The 14,057-nt window shown below is 37.6% G+C and overlaps 1 protein-coding gene across 4 annotated transcripts in view; it reads right to left on the bottom strand.

Annotated features, from left to right (window-relative positions):
* ANKAR (ankyrin and armadillo repeat containing) overlaps window positions 1–14,057 on the bottom strand; it is a 72,860-nt gene that overhangs the window by 36,011 nt on the left and 22,792 nt on the right. For 3 of the 4 annotated variants that reach the window (XM_063712625.1, XM_024243728.2, XM_054548976.1), the window contains exons 8-10: window positions 6,037–6,238; window positions 4,123–4,331; window positions 110–214 (exon numbers count right to left, since the gene is read on the bottom strand). In XM_063712625.1, coding sequence (XP_063568695.1) covers window positions 110–214; window positions 4,123–4,331; window positions 6,037–6,238 — 516 coding nt within the window. The remainder of the gene's footprint in view (window positions 1–109; window positions 215–4,122; window positions 4,332–6,036; window positions 6,239–14,057) is intronic. The other variant, XM_054548975.1, reaches the window with a different exon arrangement.

The following is a 14,057-nucleotide window of genomic DNA, read 5'->3' as shown; positions in this document are numbered from 1 at the left end:
CTAAAATTTTTCCTTTACAATTAAAAATATATTTAAAAATGACTGATGAATAAAATATAGCTCTACATAAAATAGCATAAGAAAAAGATATTAATAGAGTTTGCATCACCTGCATCCAAAATACATCTCCAGTATTGATCATTTGCTAAGCAAATTACTTCCAAGGACATGACAGCCATCATCCTTCGTTTATAGCTTTCACACTGTAACATTTCTGTTAAGTGTTCAACAGAAAAACACAGCTGTAATTTGCACAAGAGGCAATGAAATGCTTGATTCTGTTTTTTGTACCAGCTAAGTAAAACCAAGGGTTGAGGTCACCACTATTACCACCAACTGCATGCATTAAATTCCCCTCTGTGCACAGCTCCCTGTGAAGTACTGACAAATTCCATCAGCCCGTGATCTTTGAGGTTTATAGTCTATATAATTCGTGAAAAAATCCTGAAATTTCTTTTTTTGAGATGGGGTCTCAGTCTGTTGCCCAGGCTGGAGTGCAATGGCATGATCACAGCTCACTGCAGCCTGGATCTCCCTGGGCTCAGGTAATCTACCGTCTCAGCCTCCCTAGTAGCTGAGACTACAGGTATGCACCACCACACCCGGCTAATTTTTGTATTTTTTTGCAGAGACAGCATTTTGCCATGTGGCCCAGGCTGATCTCAAACTCCTGGGTTCAAGCAATCCAATTGCCTTGGCCTCCCAAAGTGCTGGGATTACAGGCATGAGCCACTGTGCCTGGCTGAAATTTTTAATCTTTGGTCTGAATGACTTAGATTGGCTGGTCACATACTTCAAATTCCCTTGGAAAATAATACATCTCTCTCGGCTAAAATTAATTGTTAAATAAAATTTGAATGTGGGTTTTCAAGAATAGCAAAGTAATCCACAGTATTGTCAATAAAAATTTAATATCCATTAAATTAGGTATGAGGCTTTATACATCTCCCGAGTATAAAAAAGATACTTTAAATAAAATCTTGGATGAACTTGTACTACAGACAGAGGATATTACAAATATACACACAGGAAAAAACACACAGACTATCTTTTCCTCATCTCTTTAGCTAGCCACTCTATTACCAAATCTGTCCTGAATCTAGCTTGGCTATATCATTCCATGACATCCTCTTTTAAAATTCAGCTTCTACTCCAAGAACTAATCCTGAGACCTCTAATAAACTGATTTTTCTTTTATGCATAGTGGAAATGGGCAGTGTGAGGAGGGAGAGCTATTGCAGGGCCCAAGGCAAAACAGCAGTGACCAGATGCTCACTGTTGTTTGTTCTGTTTGTGTCATTGTCAGGACTTCCCCCACAATGGCTGTAGGAAGCAGCAGCCCTGGTGAATTTTTATGTGCTTTTAGGCCATTCCTGTTAGGGGGCAGAGCTTCCTACTATTAAGGTAGGTTTTTACAATGATTTAGTTTAGTAAAAGTAACAGGATGGTCCTCTCACTTCCTCCTAACAAGACAACAAAATGATACAAATGCACCCAAATAAACACTGAAAACACTTTCCAATATCTCTTGGGGCTCATATCCAGTATCTGGGATATGTTCCCAGTACCTAGTAAATTCCAACGTCAGGTATTGAGCCAGACTCTTGAATCAGTAGAATGGGGTTGAAAATCTTAAACATATTTTATCCCATCCTAAAATGAGTTGTTGGAAAAAAATCATTCTCATTCTCCAATTCATTTCTCTTTTTTGGCTTTAGTTTTTTATTTTTATCAAAGTAATGCATGTGCATGATTCAGAGTTAAACGTTATTAAATGGCCTATAACAAAACTTAGTGGTTCCTGGGCCCCACCCTCCCCACTTTTCTGTGTTCATCACTCCATATACAATCGGTTTGGACTCTTCCCTATAACCTTCTATGATTTATAAATCTAATTTCTACATATTTATATACACTGCTGTGTTTTGCTACATTGATTTAGACTTCATTGACTTCGTGTTATGAAAAATGGGAAATTAACTCTTTCAACATTGCTCTTTCCTCTTACTTCCCTTTCTCCATATTTATAGCTTTTAGTTAAATACATGATGATGTCTATACAATTATTATTCACAGCTGAGCACTGTAATGTACTATGGTCATGTCTCTTTTTTTTCAACAGGTAATAATTTCCTTATTTATTTTATTTATTTATTTATTTATTTAGAGACAAAGTCTCGCTCTGTCACCAGGATGGACTGTAGTGGCATGATCTCGGTTCACTGCAACCTTTGCCTCCCAGGTTCAAGTGATTCTCCTGCCTCAGCCTCCCGAGAAGCTAGGACTACAGGCACGTGCCACCATGCCCAGCTAATTTTTGTATTTTTAGTAGAGACAGGTTTTCACCATGTTGGCCAGGATGGTCTCTATCTCTTGACCTCGTGATCCATCCGCCTTGGCCTAATAATTTCCTTATTTTACAGTAGTCCCCCCTTATCTGCAGAGGATACATTCCAAAACCCCCAGTGGATGCCTGAAACGGAGGATAGTACTGAACCCTGTATATACTAATTTTTTTCCCAGACAGATGCTTCTCAACTTACGATTTGGTTATTTCCTGACAAACCCATTGTTAAGTTGAAATATTGTAAATTGAAAATGCATTTGTAAACCTAATCTGCCAAACAGCATAGCTTAGCCTAGCTTAACTTAAATGTGCTTGGAATAATTACATTAGCCTACAGCTTGGCAAAATGATCTAACACAAAGCCTATTTTATAATAGAGTGTTTAATAACTCATGTAATTTATTGAATACTGTACTAAAAGTGAAAGACAGAAATGGTTATATAAGGACTGTTATGTGTATCTTCCAAATGTGTATGACTTTTGCACAATTGTAAAATCAAAAACCTTAAGTCAAACCAGACTGTCTGAACATACATATCTATAATAAAGTCTGTAGGCATAGTAATAGCTTAACAATAACTAATAATAGATTACAACAATATATAATAATAGAAGTTATGTGAATGTGCTCCATGCCTCTCTCTCAAAATATCTTTTTGTACTGTACTGCAGGTAACCAAAACCACAGAAAGATAAACTGCTGAGAAGGGGAGACTGCTGTATTTCATCTGCTTAGTTTTCCTTGTACCTACTGATAATTCCTCCCATTTTTTTCCTCTAGACTGGATGCACAGTTCCTTTCTGGAACTTCCCCTTGCTGTCTTCCTTGAAATTCCCTATGCTTTACGCTTGGCTAAGGTTCCCAGTTTCCCGGGTCCCTCTCCTTTCTATTTCTTAAGGAGAAGTCTAGCCTTGGCATCTTTAGGTCTTTCCTAGTTACGCTCTGAGGAGAGCACTCCTAACGGGCACTGTCAGTTCTCAAGCCTTTTGAGGATTTATGGTATGAGTCCAAGGGGTTCTCAGCTTTCCCACTGTTGGCTTGGAATGATTTTCTCTGGCTGGCTAAGTCCTAAGTCTTGCCTATCTGTTTCCATCTTCCAATATTTTATTGCTGTTGTATCCTTTCTTGTTTTCCCTTGAATGCTTGTCTTTTGCTGGTGGTATTAATAATGTTTAATCTCCATATAATTTTAGTGAGGGTCTTGAAAGGGAGTAAAATTAGATATGTCCATATAATTGGCCTAGTGACCCTTACCCTTATTTTGGCTAGACTGAATGCAAATTTGGAAAAAAAAAAAAAAACGAAAATAAAATATCCAGCAGAATTCTTCACAAAACACTCGTCAAAATATAACAAAAGATTTTGCTAAATTTGTCTCTAAAATTAGGAGGCAAGGAATAAGTTGGAGGGAATATTTTTCACTTAAAATTTCCTCTTTCCTTTTTTTTTTTTTTTTTTTTTTTGATGAAGGAGAGGATGTTTGAACTTCTGGAGAAAGCTGGAAAATAAAAATAAATATAATTGTGTAAAATATAGTCTGTTTGGGTCACAGAACTTTGATTTTAACTTGGAAATAAAACTACGTTTGCACATACAAAAATGCAGCTCTTTATTATTCGTATTTTTATTTCTGGTCTTAATAAAATGTTTATTTCATGATTTTTAAATATTTAAAATATAATGCATGTATTATTTTATTTTCTCTCTTTCAGAGTATCAATAATTAAACTGAATAATAATCAGAACATGTATTTATAAAGAGATTATACTCACCTACCAAAGTTTTCCACACTGGGAGTTCAGGAATATTTAATTTTATTATATATTTGAGAACCTCTGTATGAAAGGTTAACACTGATAAATGGATTATATTATTTCCTTTAATATCTGTTTTTCTCCAGTTAGCACCGATAGAAAACAGGTACTGAAGAGTGTCCAGTGCTCCTGAAGTGGCAGCAAGTAACAGTGGAGTGCACTGATTCCTAAAAATTAAGAAACATAATATAACAATTAAACACGCACAGAGTGTCAAATTTACTTTTTGTAAAACTATTCAAGCTGCAATTGGAGGAAGTCTGACTTACACCACCACCTTCTATTCTTAGGAATTCTCATCTTCTGTATTCTACATGTAAATGGATTTGCCTCCTTTGCCATGCCATCCTTACTATGGGTCCCTACCCACCTCCCCAACTTAATTATCATGCCTTATAATTTGTTTGGAGGATGATAATGCACAAAGTTCTTACAATACACTATCCTATCTAAGCCTTACAACTACTCTGTAAGTGAAGGAAAAAGCAAGGCAAATATCATCAGCCCATGTGACTGAGGCTCAGGAATTAATTATACCCATTACTTCACGTCCAATTTTCAAATCCCAGCTTCCTCATTGTGGCAGAAACTAACAGTTTTGCTCGAAAACCCATTATCTGATTTTTAGATAGTAAAGATATTTTGTTTGGCTATCCAGTGCAATATTACATTTCCCAGCTTCTTCTTCTTCTCCTTTTTTTTTTTTTTTGTTGAGATGGAGTCTCACCCTGTCACCCAGGCTGTAGTGCAGTGGTGTGACCTCAGCTCATTGCAGGCTCTGCCTCTCTGGTTCAAGTGATTCTCACGCCTCAGCCTCTCGAGTAACTAGGATTACAGGCATGGACCACGATACCCGGTTAATTTTTGTATTTTTAGTAGAGACGGGGTTTTGCCCAGGCTGGTCTCGAACTCCTGACCTCAAATGATCTGCCTGCCTTGGCCTCCCAAAGTGCTGGAATTACAGGTGTGAGCCACCGCACCTGGCCTCTTCTTTCTTCTCACGGCTAGACATGATGGTGAAAGCAGGAGTTGCCATCTGAGGGACACCAGCTTCCTCTGGTGGCTTCCACATGTTAAGAGCAACAAGAGGAAGCTGGTGTCCCTCATACTGTCAAGCCATTATACTAGCCCTAGACCACTGAATAATAGTGGAAAGGTTACTGAAAGACCTAGAAAAACTTGAATGAAACTATGCTTAAATCAGGCTCAGAGATCCAAAGTAATGACCTGGCCTTTAGATTTCTAGCCAAGAATGTACCTTCAGGAGAAGTTACATCTTTACCCTAAATGCTGATCCGCAGCTAAAATGTGAAACAAAAGATTGTTGGGATTTTTTAATTTCAAAGTTATTTTATTCTTTTTAATGTATTTCTTTTCCAGATACCACTAAATATTTCTACTGTAATCCAAAGTCTATGCGCTTTGATCTGAAGTCCTAGGGCTGCCTCCTGGTTGTGTAGGATCCAGTTTGGAGCAACTCTCTCCTCCCTAGTCTCAGGCTTCTTCCAGAGCACTAAGCAAAGCATTTAACATGAAAAGTTAATATGCAGAACCATACTACTGGAACAAGGTTAGGAAAAACTCCCTAGCGATTAGTCCTTATTCTTCCAGAAAACATGCATACGTTAATAGAAGCTCTCGTCTTTATAAATTCTAATGATAAGTGGTTAGGAGGAGACAGTGAGTAGAAAGGGTAGCAGAGTAAGCCTTACATACCTTTCAGATCACCCACACCTATCGCCTTTTAGTGGCAGTGTGTGTGGCAAGCCATGAAAAGCAGAAATTTATATTCTATTTCATTTTCTTTCTTCTTTTTTTTTTATTATTGCCTAGACATCAACCTCAACCTGATATAAATGCTTAATGACTTACTCAGCTGTTGCCTCAGCTTCTAGCAAACTAGGATCCTTCCTACAGAGAGCAATAATGATGCAAATGTTGTCATAGAAAGCGGCAAAGTGAATCGGCATCCAGCCTCTTTTTTCAGAAAGCGTGTAATCAGCTTTGGAACACAGTAGACAAACTGTTGTTTCTAATGAGCAAGCCTGTGCAGCAAGGTGTAGAGGTGTTGGACCTAGAATAGATGGACAATTACTTCAGTGATCACAGCACTAACATTCCTAAAAAAAACTTAAATGCCTTATTGATATCCAGCCACAGAGCTTAGTATTGTATGATATAAAATCTCCAAAGTAAGCATTAAAAAAACATTTAGACAACCCTATATTCCTTTATTTAACTCAGGATTAAAAATCCCAACCACTAAAAATTCATACTTAGAAACAAAAAACAAAAAAATTTAAAAATCCATATTTTTTTATAAGTAAAGAAAAATGAGTAACATTTAAAATATTAAATATTTGAAAAAAAAATAAAATGTTAAATATTTGAAAATTTAAGTCAATGTGTAAAATAGTCTTACGGTAAACTATTTCTTGTTTATTTTCCATTTTACTCATGTTTTTTAGTTGAAGATAAGATCCTTTGAAATTAATATATATATGTTAACAAAGGCCTCTATGTCACTAAATCCAATGAGCATTTTTCTTTTATTTTTTTCCATTGTATATAGATATTTATTATTTGGGTAGAGTCCCAAAAATGGGCTGGGCGCAGTGGCTCATGCCTGTAATCCCAGCACTTTGGGAAGCTGAGGTGGGTGGATCACCTGAGGTGACGAGTTTGAGACCAGCCTGGCCAACATGGTGAAACCAGGGTCTACTAAAAATACAAAAAAAATTTAATTGGGCATGGTGGTGCGTGCCGGTAGTCCTAGCTATTTGGAAGGCTGAGGCAGGAGAATCGCTTGAGCCTGGGAGGTGGAAGTTGTAGTGAGCAGAGATCATGCCACTGCACTCCAGCCTGGGCAATAGAGCGAGACTCCATCTCAAAAAAAAAAAAAAAATCCCCAAAATGGGAGTTGCTGTGTAAAACTGTATAATTATCAACAGCATCATTATTACTGGTAATATATATTGCCAAATTATTCTCCCAAAGCATAATAGCAATTCATACCTTTACCACCTGATATGGTTTGGCTCTGTGTCCTCACCCAAATCATCTCGAATTGTAATCCCCACATGTCGAGGGAGAGAGGTAATTGGATCATGAGGGCAGTTCCCCTATGCTGTTCTCATGATAGTGAGTGAATTCTCACTAAAGTCCAACTGTCATTTTTCAATTCTCATCTTACTTATTTCTCAGTAGTATTTTATACCATTGACCACTTCTTCCTATTTAAAATAATTTCTTCCCTTGGCTTTTGTGATATCACACTCCCAATTTTTGTTCAACCTTACTGGTTACACCTTGGCAGTCTCCTTTGGAACCTTCTCATTGTCCTAATATCCAAATGAACTTTAAGGCTCAATTTTGGGCCTTTTTCTCTTCTTAGTGGCTTTGCTTACCATATACAACTTGATGACTCCAAGGATTATGTCTCTAGATCTGATTTCTTCTGATTTGCAGATCTATATCTTTGACATCTCGTAAAGCATCTTCACACATCCCCTCAAACTTAATGTATTCAAAATTGAACGACTATCCTTCCCTCCAAACCTGGTTCTCTTTTATTGCTTCCTAAATCAGTGAGAGCTACGATGATCCAGCCAGTTGTACAGACCACAAACCTGGAAGACTCTTTGGCACCTTCCTCTTATTTCCTTCTCCATAACCAGCCCATCACCAAGTCTAAAAATCTCTAGAACCCATCTCTACCACCACCACCATCCTAATCCAAGCCATAATCATCTCCCAACTGCTATCCCCATCTTGTTTTGCCCTTGTCCAACCCAGTTTTTCAAAACATAAATCTGATCTTTTCATCTCCTTGTTCAATGGCTTCTCAAGTCCATTTGATTATGAGGAACAGTGACAGGATCCACTGGCTCCAACTTAACTTGAAGCACCAGCTACAACTACCTTCTTCATCTACCTCCCAATAAAACCATGCATACCTTGTTCTCCTCATTCTGGCTTTCTTGTAGCTCCCCAAGTGTAGCATAATCACACGCCCCAGGTTACCCAGGAGAGTACTGGTCAATGTCTGTTGCACTAGCATAATTATTAATAGTGCCGTTTCACTTTCAAGTCTCCCTGATTTGAATGATGAATTATCTGGTTACCCTGGACTATTCCTGCTCTCTGACACCTTCCTTCTCCCAAACAATTCCTCCCTTACCGATCTAGCTAACTCCTAATTGCTTCTCAGTTTAAAAGATATTTCCTCAGTGAACCACTGTTTTCATTAAATCTCTCCCATCAGAAACTTCCAGTGTCCTCCTACCTGCCTTCATAGTTGGAGCTTGATATTATAGCCTTAATAGTCTACAAAATCTGACCCAAATCTATTTATTTAAAATTATTGTTTAGTCTTCCAGTTTCTGGTCCGGCATTTAAGGAGCTTAGAAGTTACCACTTCATCCTAACAACAAGTAAAAAGCTGAACCAACCCTAAAGAAATCAACAGCCCTTAAGTTTGTCAGAGAAGTGAGGTAATGGGCAAACTGATACCCTCAAAATTGGAGAGACAAATGGATTCAGAGAATCATAACTCAGTAGAGCAGAAACTCACAAGCAGAAACTTCCTAAGGAATCATTACTGGAGTAAGAAAACCTTAACATTAATTCACAATTGCTAGAAGCTCAGTGTGGACAAGTATGAGAGTTAAAAACTCTAGAAGGATCCATCATAGTGGGGCCCCATGCTTTCATGTGTCTTACCTCTAGGAGTTTTATCAAGTCCTCACAGTGAATATTGAAGAAAAATCCCCTCATACTTCCAGCAGGGGGAGGGAGAAAAGGAACCATTTTGAAATACTCCAGGGCATTCTGTTCTTAACAAGACCTGCTCTCAAGAGAAACTACTTTACCAGAGCCTAACCTATTGGGCTTTTATCAGACCCTAACCTGCTGGGGTTTTATCAGAACCTAACCTACCTAGGCAAGGGAAATGCCCAACTCCAGTCCCCTCTAACCATCCTGCCTGGCCTAAGGGACGGGGGGAGAGGACTGAGAAGCACTGGTGAAGTTCAAAGTACAGGGACGCAGGCTCACCAAGAGACTGAGACATAATCATAGGATGATAGAATGCTTCTCCCCCAGTACCTTACCATCACATTATTAAAGGCCTATTTAATATAGTTTCTTTTACCCAATACATCAAGTTCAGCTATCAAGAAAAATTTAGAAGGCATATTTAAAAAGCAAAAAACACAGTTTAAAAAGACAGAGCAAGCATCGGAACCAGACATGGCAGGGATGTTGGAATGATCAGACAGGGAATTTAAAACTATGATTAATATGCTAAGGGTTCTAATGGATAAAGTAGCCTGCAAGAACAGATGGGCAATGTAAACAGAGAGATGGAAATCCTAAGAAAGAACCAAAATGACATGCTACAGATAAAAAACACTGTAAAAGAAATGAAGAATGCCATTAATGAGCTTATAAAGAGATTAGACACAGCAGAGGAAGAAATCTCTAATCCTGAAGATATATCAGTAGAAAACTCCAGGCCAAGGCACAGTGGCTCACTCCTGTAATCCCAGCACTTTGGGAAGCCAAGGCGGGAGGATTCCTTGAGCCCAAGAGTCTGAAACCAGCCTGGGCAACATAGTGAGACCTCATCTCTACAAAAAAATAAACAAAATTAGCCAGGCATGGTGGCATGGGCCTGTAGTCCCAGCTACTTGGGAGGCTGAGGTGAGAGGGTCACTTGAGTGCAGGAGGTAGAGGCTGGAGTAAGCTAAGATCATGCCAATGCACTCCAGCCTGGGCAATAAATACCCTGTCTCAAAAATAAAAATAAAAATAAATTTAAAAGTCTAGGGGGAAAAAAGAACAGAAAGAGAAGAAAGAGAGAAAGGAAAAGAAGAAATATTTAAAACAATAATGATTGAGAATTTTTCCATATTAATGTGACATATCAAACCACAGATTTGGTAAGCTCAGAGAACACCAAGCCAAATGAATGTCAAAGCAAACAAAAAACTACACCGAGGCATATCATTTTCAAATTACAGGAAAACAAAGATAAAGAAAATAATCCTATTTACTGCAGCACTATTCACAATAGCCAAGATTTGGAAGCAACCTAAGTGTCCATCAACAGATGAATGGATAGAGAAAATTTATCCATTCAGATGGATACACAATGGAGTAGTATTCAGCCATGAAAAAGAATGAGATCCTATCATTTGGAACAACATGGATGGAATTGGAGGTCATTATGTTAAGTGAAATAAGTCAGGCAAAGAAAGACAAACTTTGCCTGTTCTCACTTATTTGTGGGAGCTAAAAATTAAAACAATTGAACTCATGGAGATACAGAGTATAATGATGGTTACCAGAGGCTGGGAAGGGTAGTGGGGGGAAGTGGGGATAGTTAATGAGTACAAAATAGAAAGAATAGATGAGACCTAGTATTTGCTAGCACAACAAGGTGACTATAGTAAAAAAAAAATTAATTGTATATTTTAACATAACTAAAAGAGTATAATTGGATTATATGTAACACAAATAAAGGATAAATGCTTGAGGTGATGGATACTCTACTCTGATGTGATTATTATGCATTGCATGCCCGTATCAAAAAATCTCATGTACTCCAAGTATATATGCCTACTATGACATACAGAAATTAAAAATTATTTTAAAAAGAAAACAATCCTAAAAGAAGCCAGAGGAAAACACATTACTAATAGAGACGGAAAAATAAGAATTATACCCAAGTTCTCCTCAGAAACTATGCAAGCAGGAAGTGAGCAGAGGAAAATAAAGTGTTGAGATAATGGAATCACTAATCTAGAATTCTGTAACCTGTAAGATTATCCTTCAAAAGTGAATGAGGAATAAAGACTTTCTCAAACAAAAATTGAGGGAGTTTGCCACCAGTAGACCTGCCTTGCAAGGCATGTTAAAAGAAGTTGTCCAAAGAGAAGAAACATGATATAGGTCAGAAACTTACATGACATAAAGGAAGGAAGAGCATCAGAGAATAAAAAAAAAAATGAAGGTCAAGTAAAATGTTTCTTTGTCTTAATTGAGCTAACAGAGAACAGTTTGTTCAAAATAACATTATCAGGCCTGGTGCAGTGGCTCACGCCTGTAATCTCAGCACTTTGGGAGGCCAAGGTGGGTGGATCACTTGAGGTCAGGAGTTCGAGATCAGCCTGGCCAACATGGTGAAACCCTGTCTCTACTAAAAATATAAAACATATAGGGTGTAGTGGTGCACATCTGTAATCCCAGCTACATGGGAGGCTGAGGTGGGACAATCGCTTGAACCCGGGGGCTGGGAGGCGGAAGTTGCAGTGGGCCAAAATCACACCACTGCACTCCAGCCTCGGCAGCAGAGCAAGATTCCATCTCAAAATAAGTCAATAAATAATAACATTATCAACAAAGGGTTTGAATATAGATATAGATACTTATATGTGCTTATGCATAAGTGAAATGCATGACATTTATGAAATGAATGACATATATATGCTTATGCACAAGTGAAATGAGTAAATGAATGATAGGTGGGAAGACTTAGGAATATTTTGTTATTATAAGGTACTTACACTACAGGTGAAGTGGCTTAGTGTTATCTGAAAGTAGACTTGGAATAATTGTAAATGAATGTAGTAAACTCTAGGGCAATCACTAACAAAAATGTAAAAATAAATATAATGAATATGCTAAGATAGGAGAAAAAACCCTAAAAGGAGAAGGAAGCTGATAAGCTGGCTGAGGAGCATTAATCATGAGGGGTCCTTGTGGCAAACTAAGCACTTGTCCTCTAAACTGTCCCTCTCCTTGCCCCTAATCTGAAAAACTTTGGTTTTCTGTGTAGAATACCTTAGAGGCTTAATTGAAGACATGTTCTGTTTGAAGAGTATTTAAGGTTTCCAATAAAATGTACACCCCTCAAGAAAAATTTCCTGAGCACCTATGAAGGCCAAGCGTTTTTCTGGGTGTTAGGAAACTGTGGCTAACAAAACAGACCAAATTCTTGTCCTTTATGGAGCTTTATATTCAAGTGAGGGAGACTAACTAACTAAATAAATTTATATAAGGTAGCCATAAGTGATACTTAGAAAAGAAAAAGAGAGAGCAATAATGTAGGAGGCACACTATTGTTACTCAACTGGAAATTTCTACAGGGCGGATGGGACAGGTAAGCTTCCTTTTTTCCCGCTCCAGGTCCACTCACCTCCTTTACCACCCTGGCTCTCCTGCACCTGCAGAAAAAGCAACCTCTGTCCTCTGGCTCCTTGTCAGTATCTGCCAATGGATAGCTCTGGCAGGAGATTGGAGGAGGAAGAATGAGGTCAGGCTCCCTCTCTGAGGTCATCTCAGGTTTGCTGTGCTCCTCCTCAAACGGAAGATGGCCAGTTTGAGTAACTATCCCCTCCCCCTTGACAATTCAGGTCGTTGTACGTAATTTCTTTAAAACAAAAGCCTTTTTGAATTCTCTTATACAGAGTATGAAGGTATAGCCTCTTAAATATAGACAAAGAAAGTATAACCTCAACATTTTGTTTTTCTCCATATCCAACATTGAGAGGTTAAGTCAAAAATGACTACCTCAGTCAAAAATGACTCATTCCTCAGACCTCATAGATTGTTACTGCCACTAGATGGCAGCATATCTAATTTATATTATAACTTTTTTTTTTTTTTTAAGTTGTAGAAACCACTTGTGGGCCTGAATTTATAAAAAATAAAGGTGACAGCAAATTCCACAGGAAAAAAAAAGAGAAAACTCCCCAAACTGAAGAGGAATATCAATAAATAAATGTGAGTAGAAAGTAATTTATACTTCAAAATGAATACAAAACATCATTATGCAATATTCTGATGCAACAGTATTTTGGAGATTATATACTATAAGAAAAGTTCTAATATATGCAATAGCCTTTTTAAATGCACCAAATACTTTATTAATGTCTTACCATTTCTTTCCTTTTTTACTTCTACTTTGGATGACTCTGTTTTAAAAGGGAATTCACATAGAAGTATGATCATTAATATACAGCGGTTTCCTAAGTTGTTCAAGAAGACTCATATGAATAAGAACAAAATGACTATGTAGATGTATCTGGCAAGATTACATCGAACAGTGTTGAGAATAACTTTTGGTCAAGTCATCCAGGCATGTCATACGCACCTGACAACGCATTAAAAGCAGACCTGGAAACTCTGCTCCCCAAATGGCTGCTTAAAACTCACAAGTGGGACAATTTTGTGTTGGTTAAGCAATAATATTGGAAGCAGAGTATTATGTTTTCTATACTTCAAAATCTACCCAATTCTCAGCAAATGGAAACTCAAGCAGTCAGAGGGCGCATGAGAAACTTTTAATTTACCAAAGACTTTTTCCACACTAAAAAAGGCTTAAAGTAATACATCTTTAAATAGTGTTACCTATTGCATTTAAATGTGACTGAATTGTGTCTTATTTTAACTAGGTTCATTACGTATTATGTATTGAATATTTTTAGTAACAGAAGAATCTGAATATCAAAACATTTTAATCATACTGATAGAGTACAGAATTTATGGATATTCAATATGGTTAAAGCACAACATTTTGTTTTGGTGTCTGTAAAATTTAACATAGCTTATTAAGATAGCTGACTTCATTAAATATAAAATCACCACTTCTTATTGCCAATATTGTTGCATTGGCCATTCCTGAGAATTTACATATATATGTACATATATATGTGTAACCTCAAACTCCTGGACTCAAGCAATCTTCCTGCTTCAGCCTCTCAGAGTAGCTAGGACTACAGGCCTGTACCACCAAGCCTGGCTAAGTTTTTTTTTCTTTTTAATTCTATGGGTGGGGGGTCTCGTTATGCTGCCCGGGCTCATCTTGAACTCCTAGTCTCAAGTGATCC

This window comes from Pongo abelii, chromosome 11 (genome assembly GCF_028885655.2).
Source record: "Pongo abelii isolate AG06213 chromosome 11, NHGRI_mPonAbe1-v2.0_pri, whole genome shotgun sequence".
In the NCBI taxonomy this organism is placed as follows: domain Eukaryota; kingdom Metazoa; phylum Chordata; class Mammalia; order Primates; family Hominidae; genus Pongo; species Pongo abelii.
The sequence above is the reverse complement of the archived record's forward strand: the minus strand, read 5'-3'. Positions and strand labels throughout refer to the sequence as shown.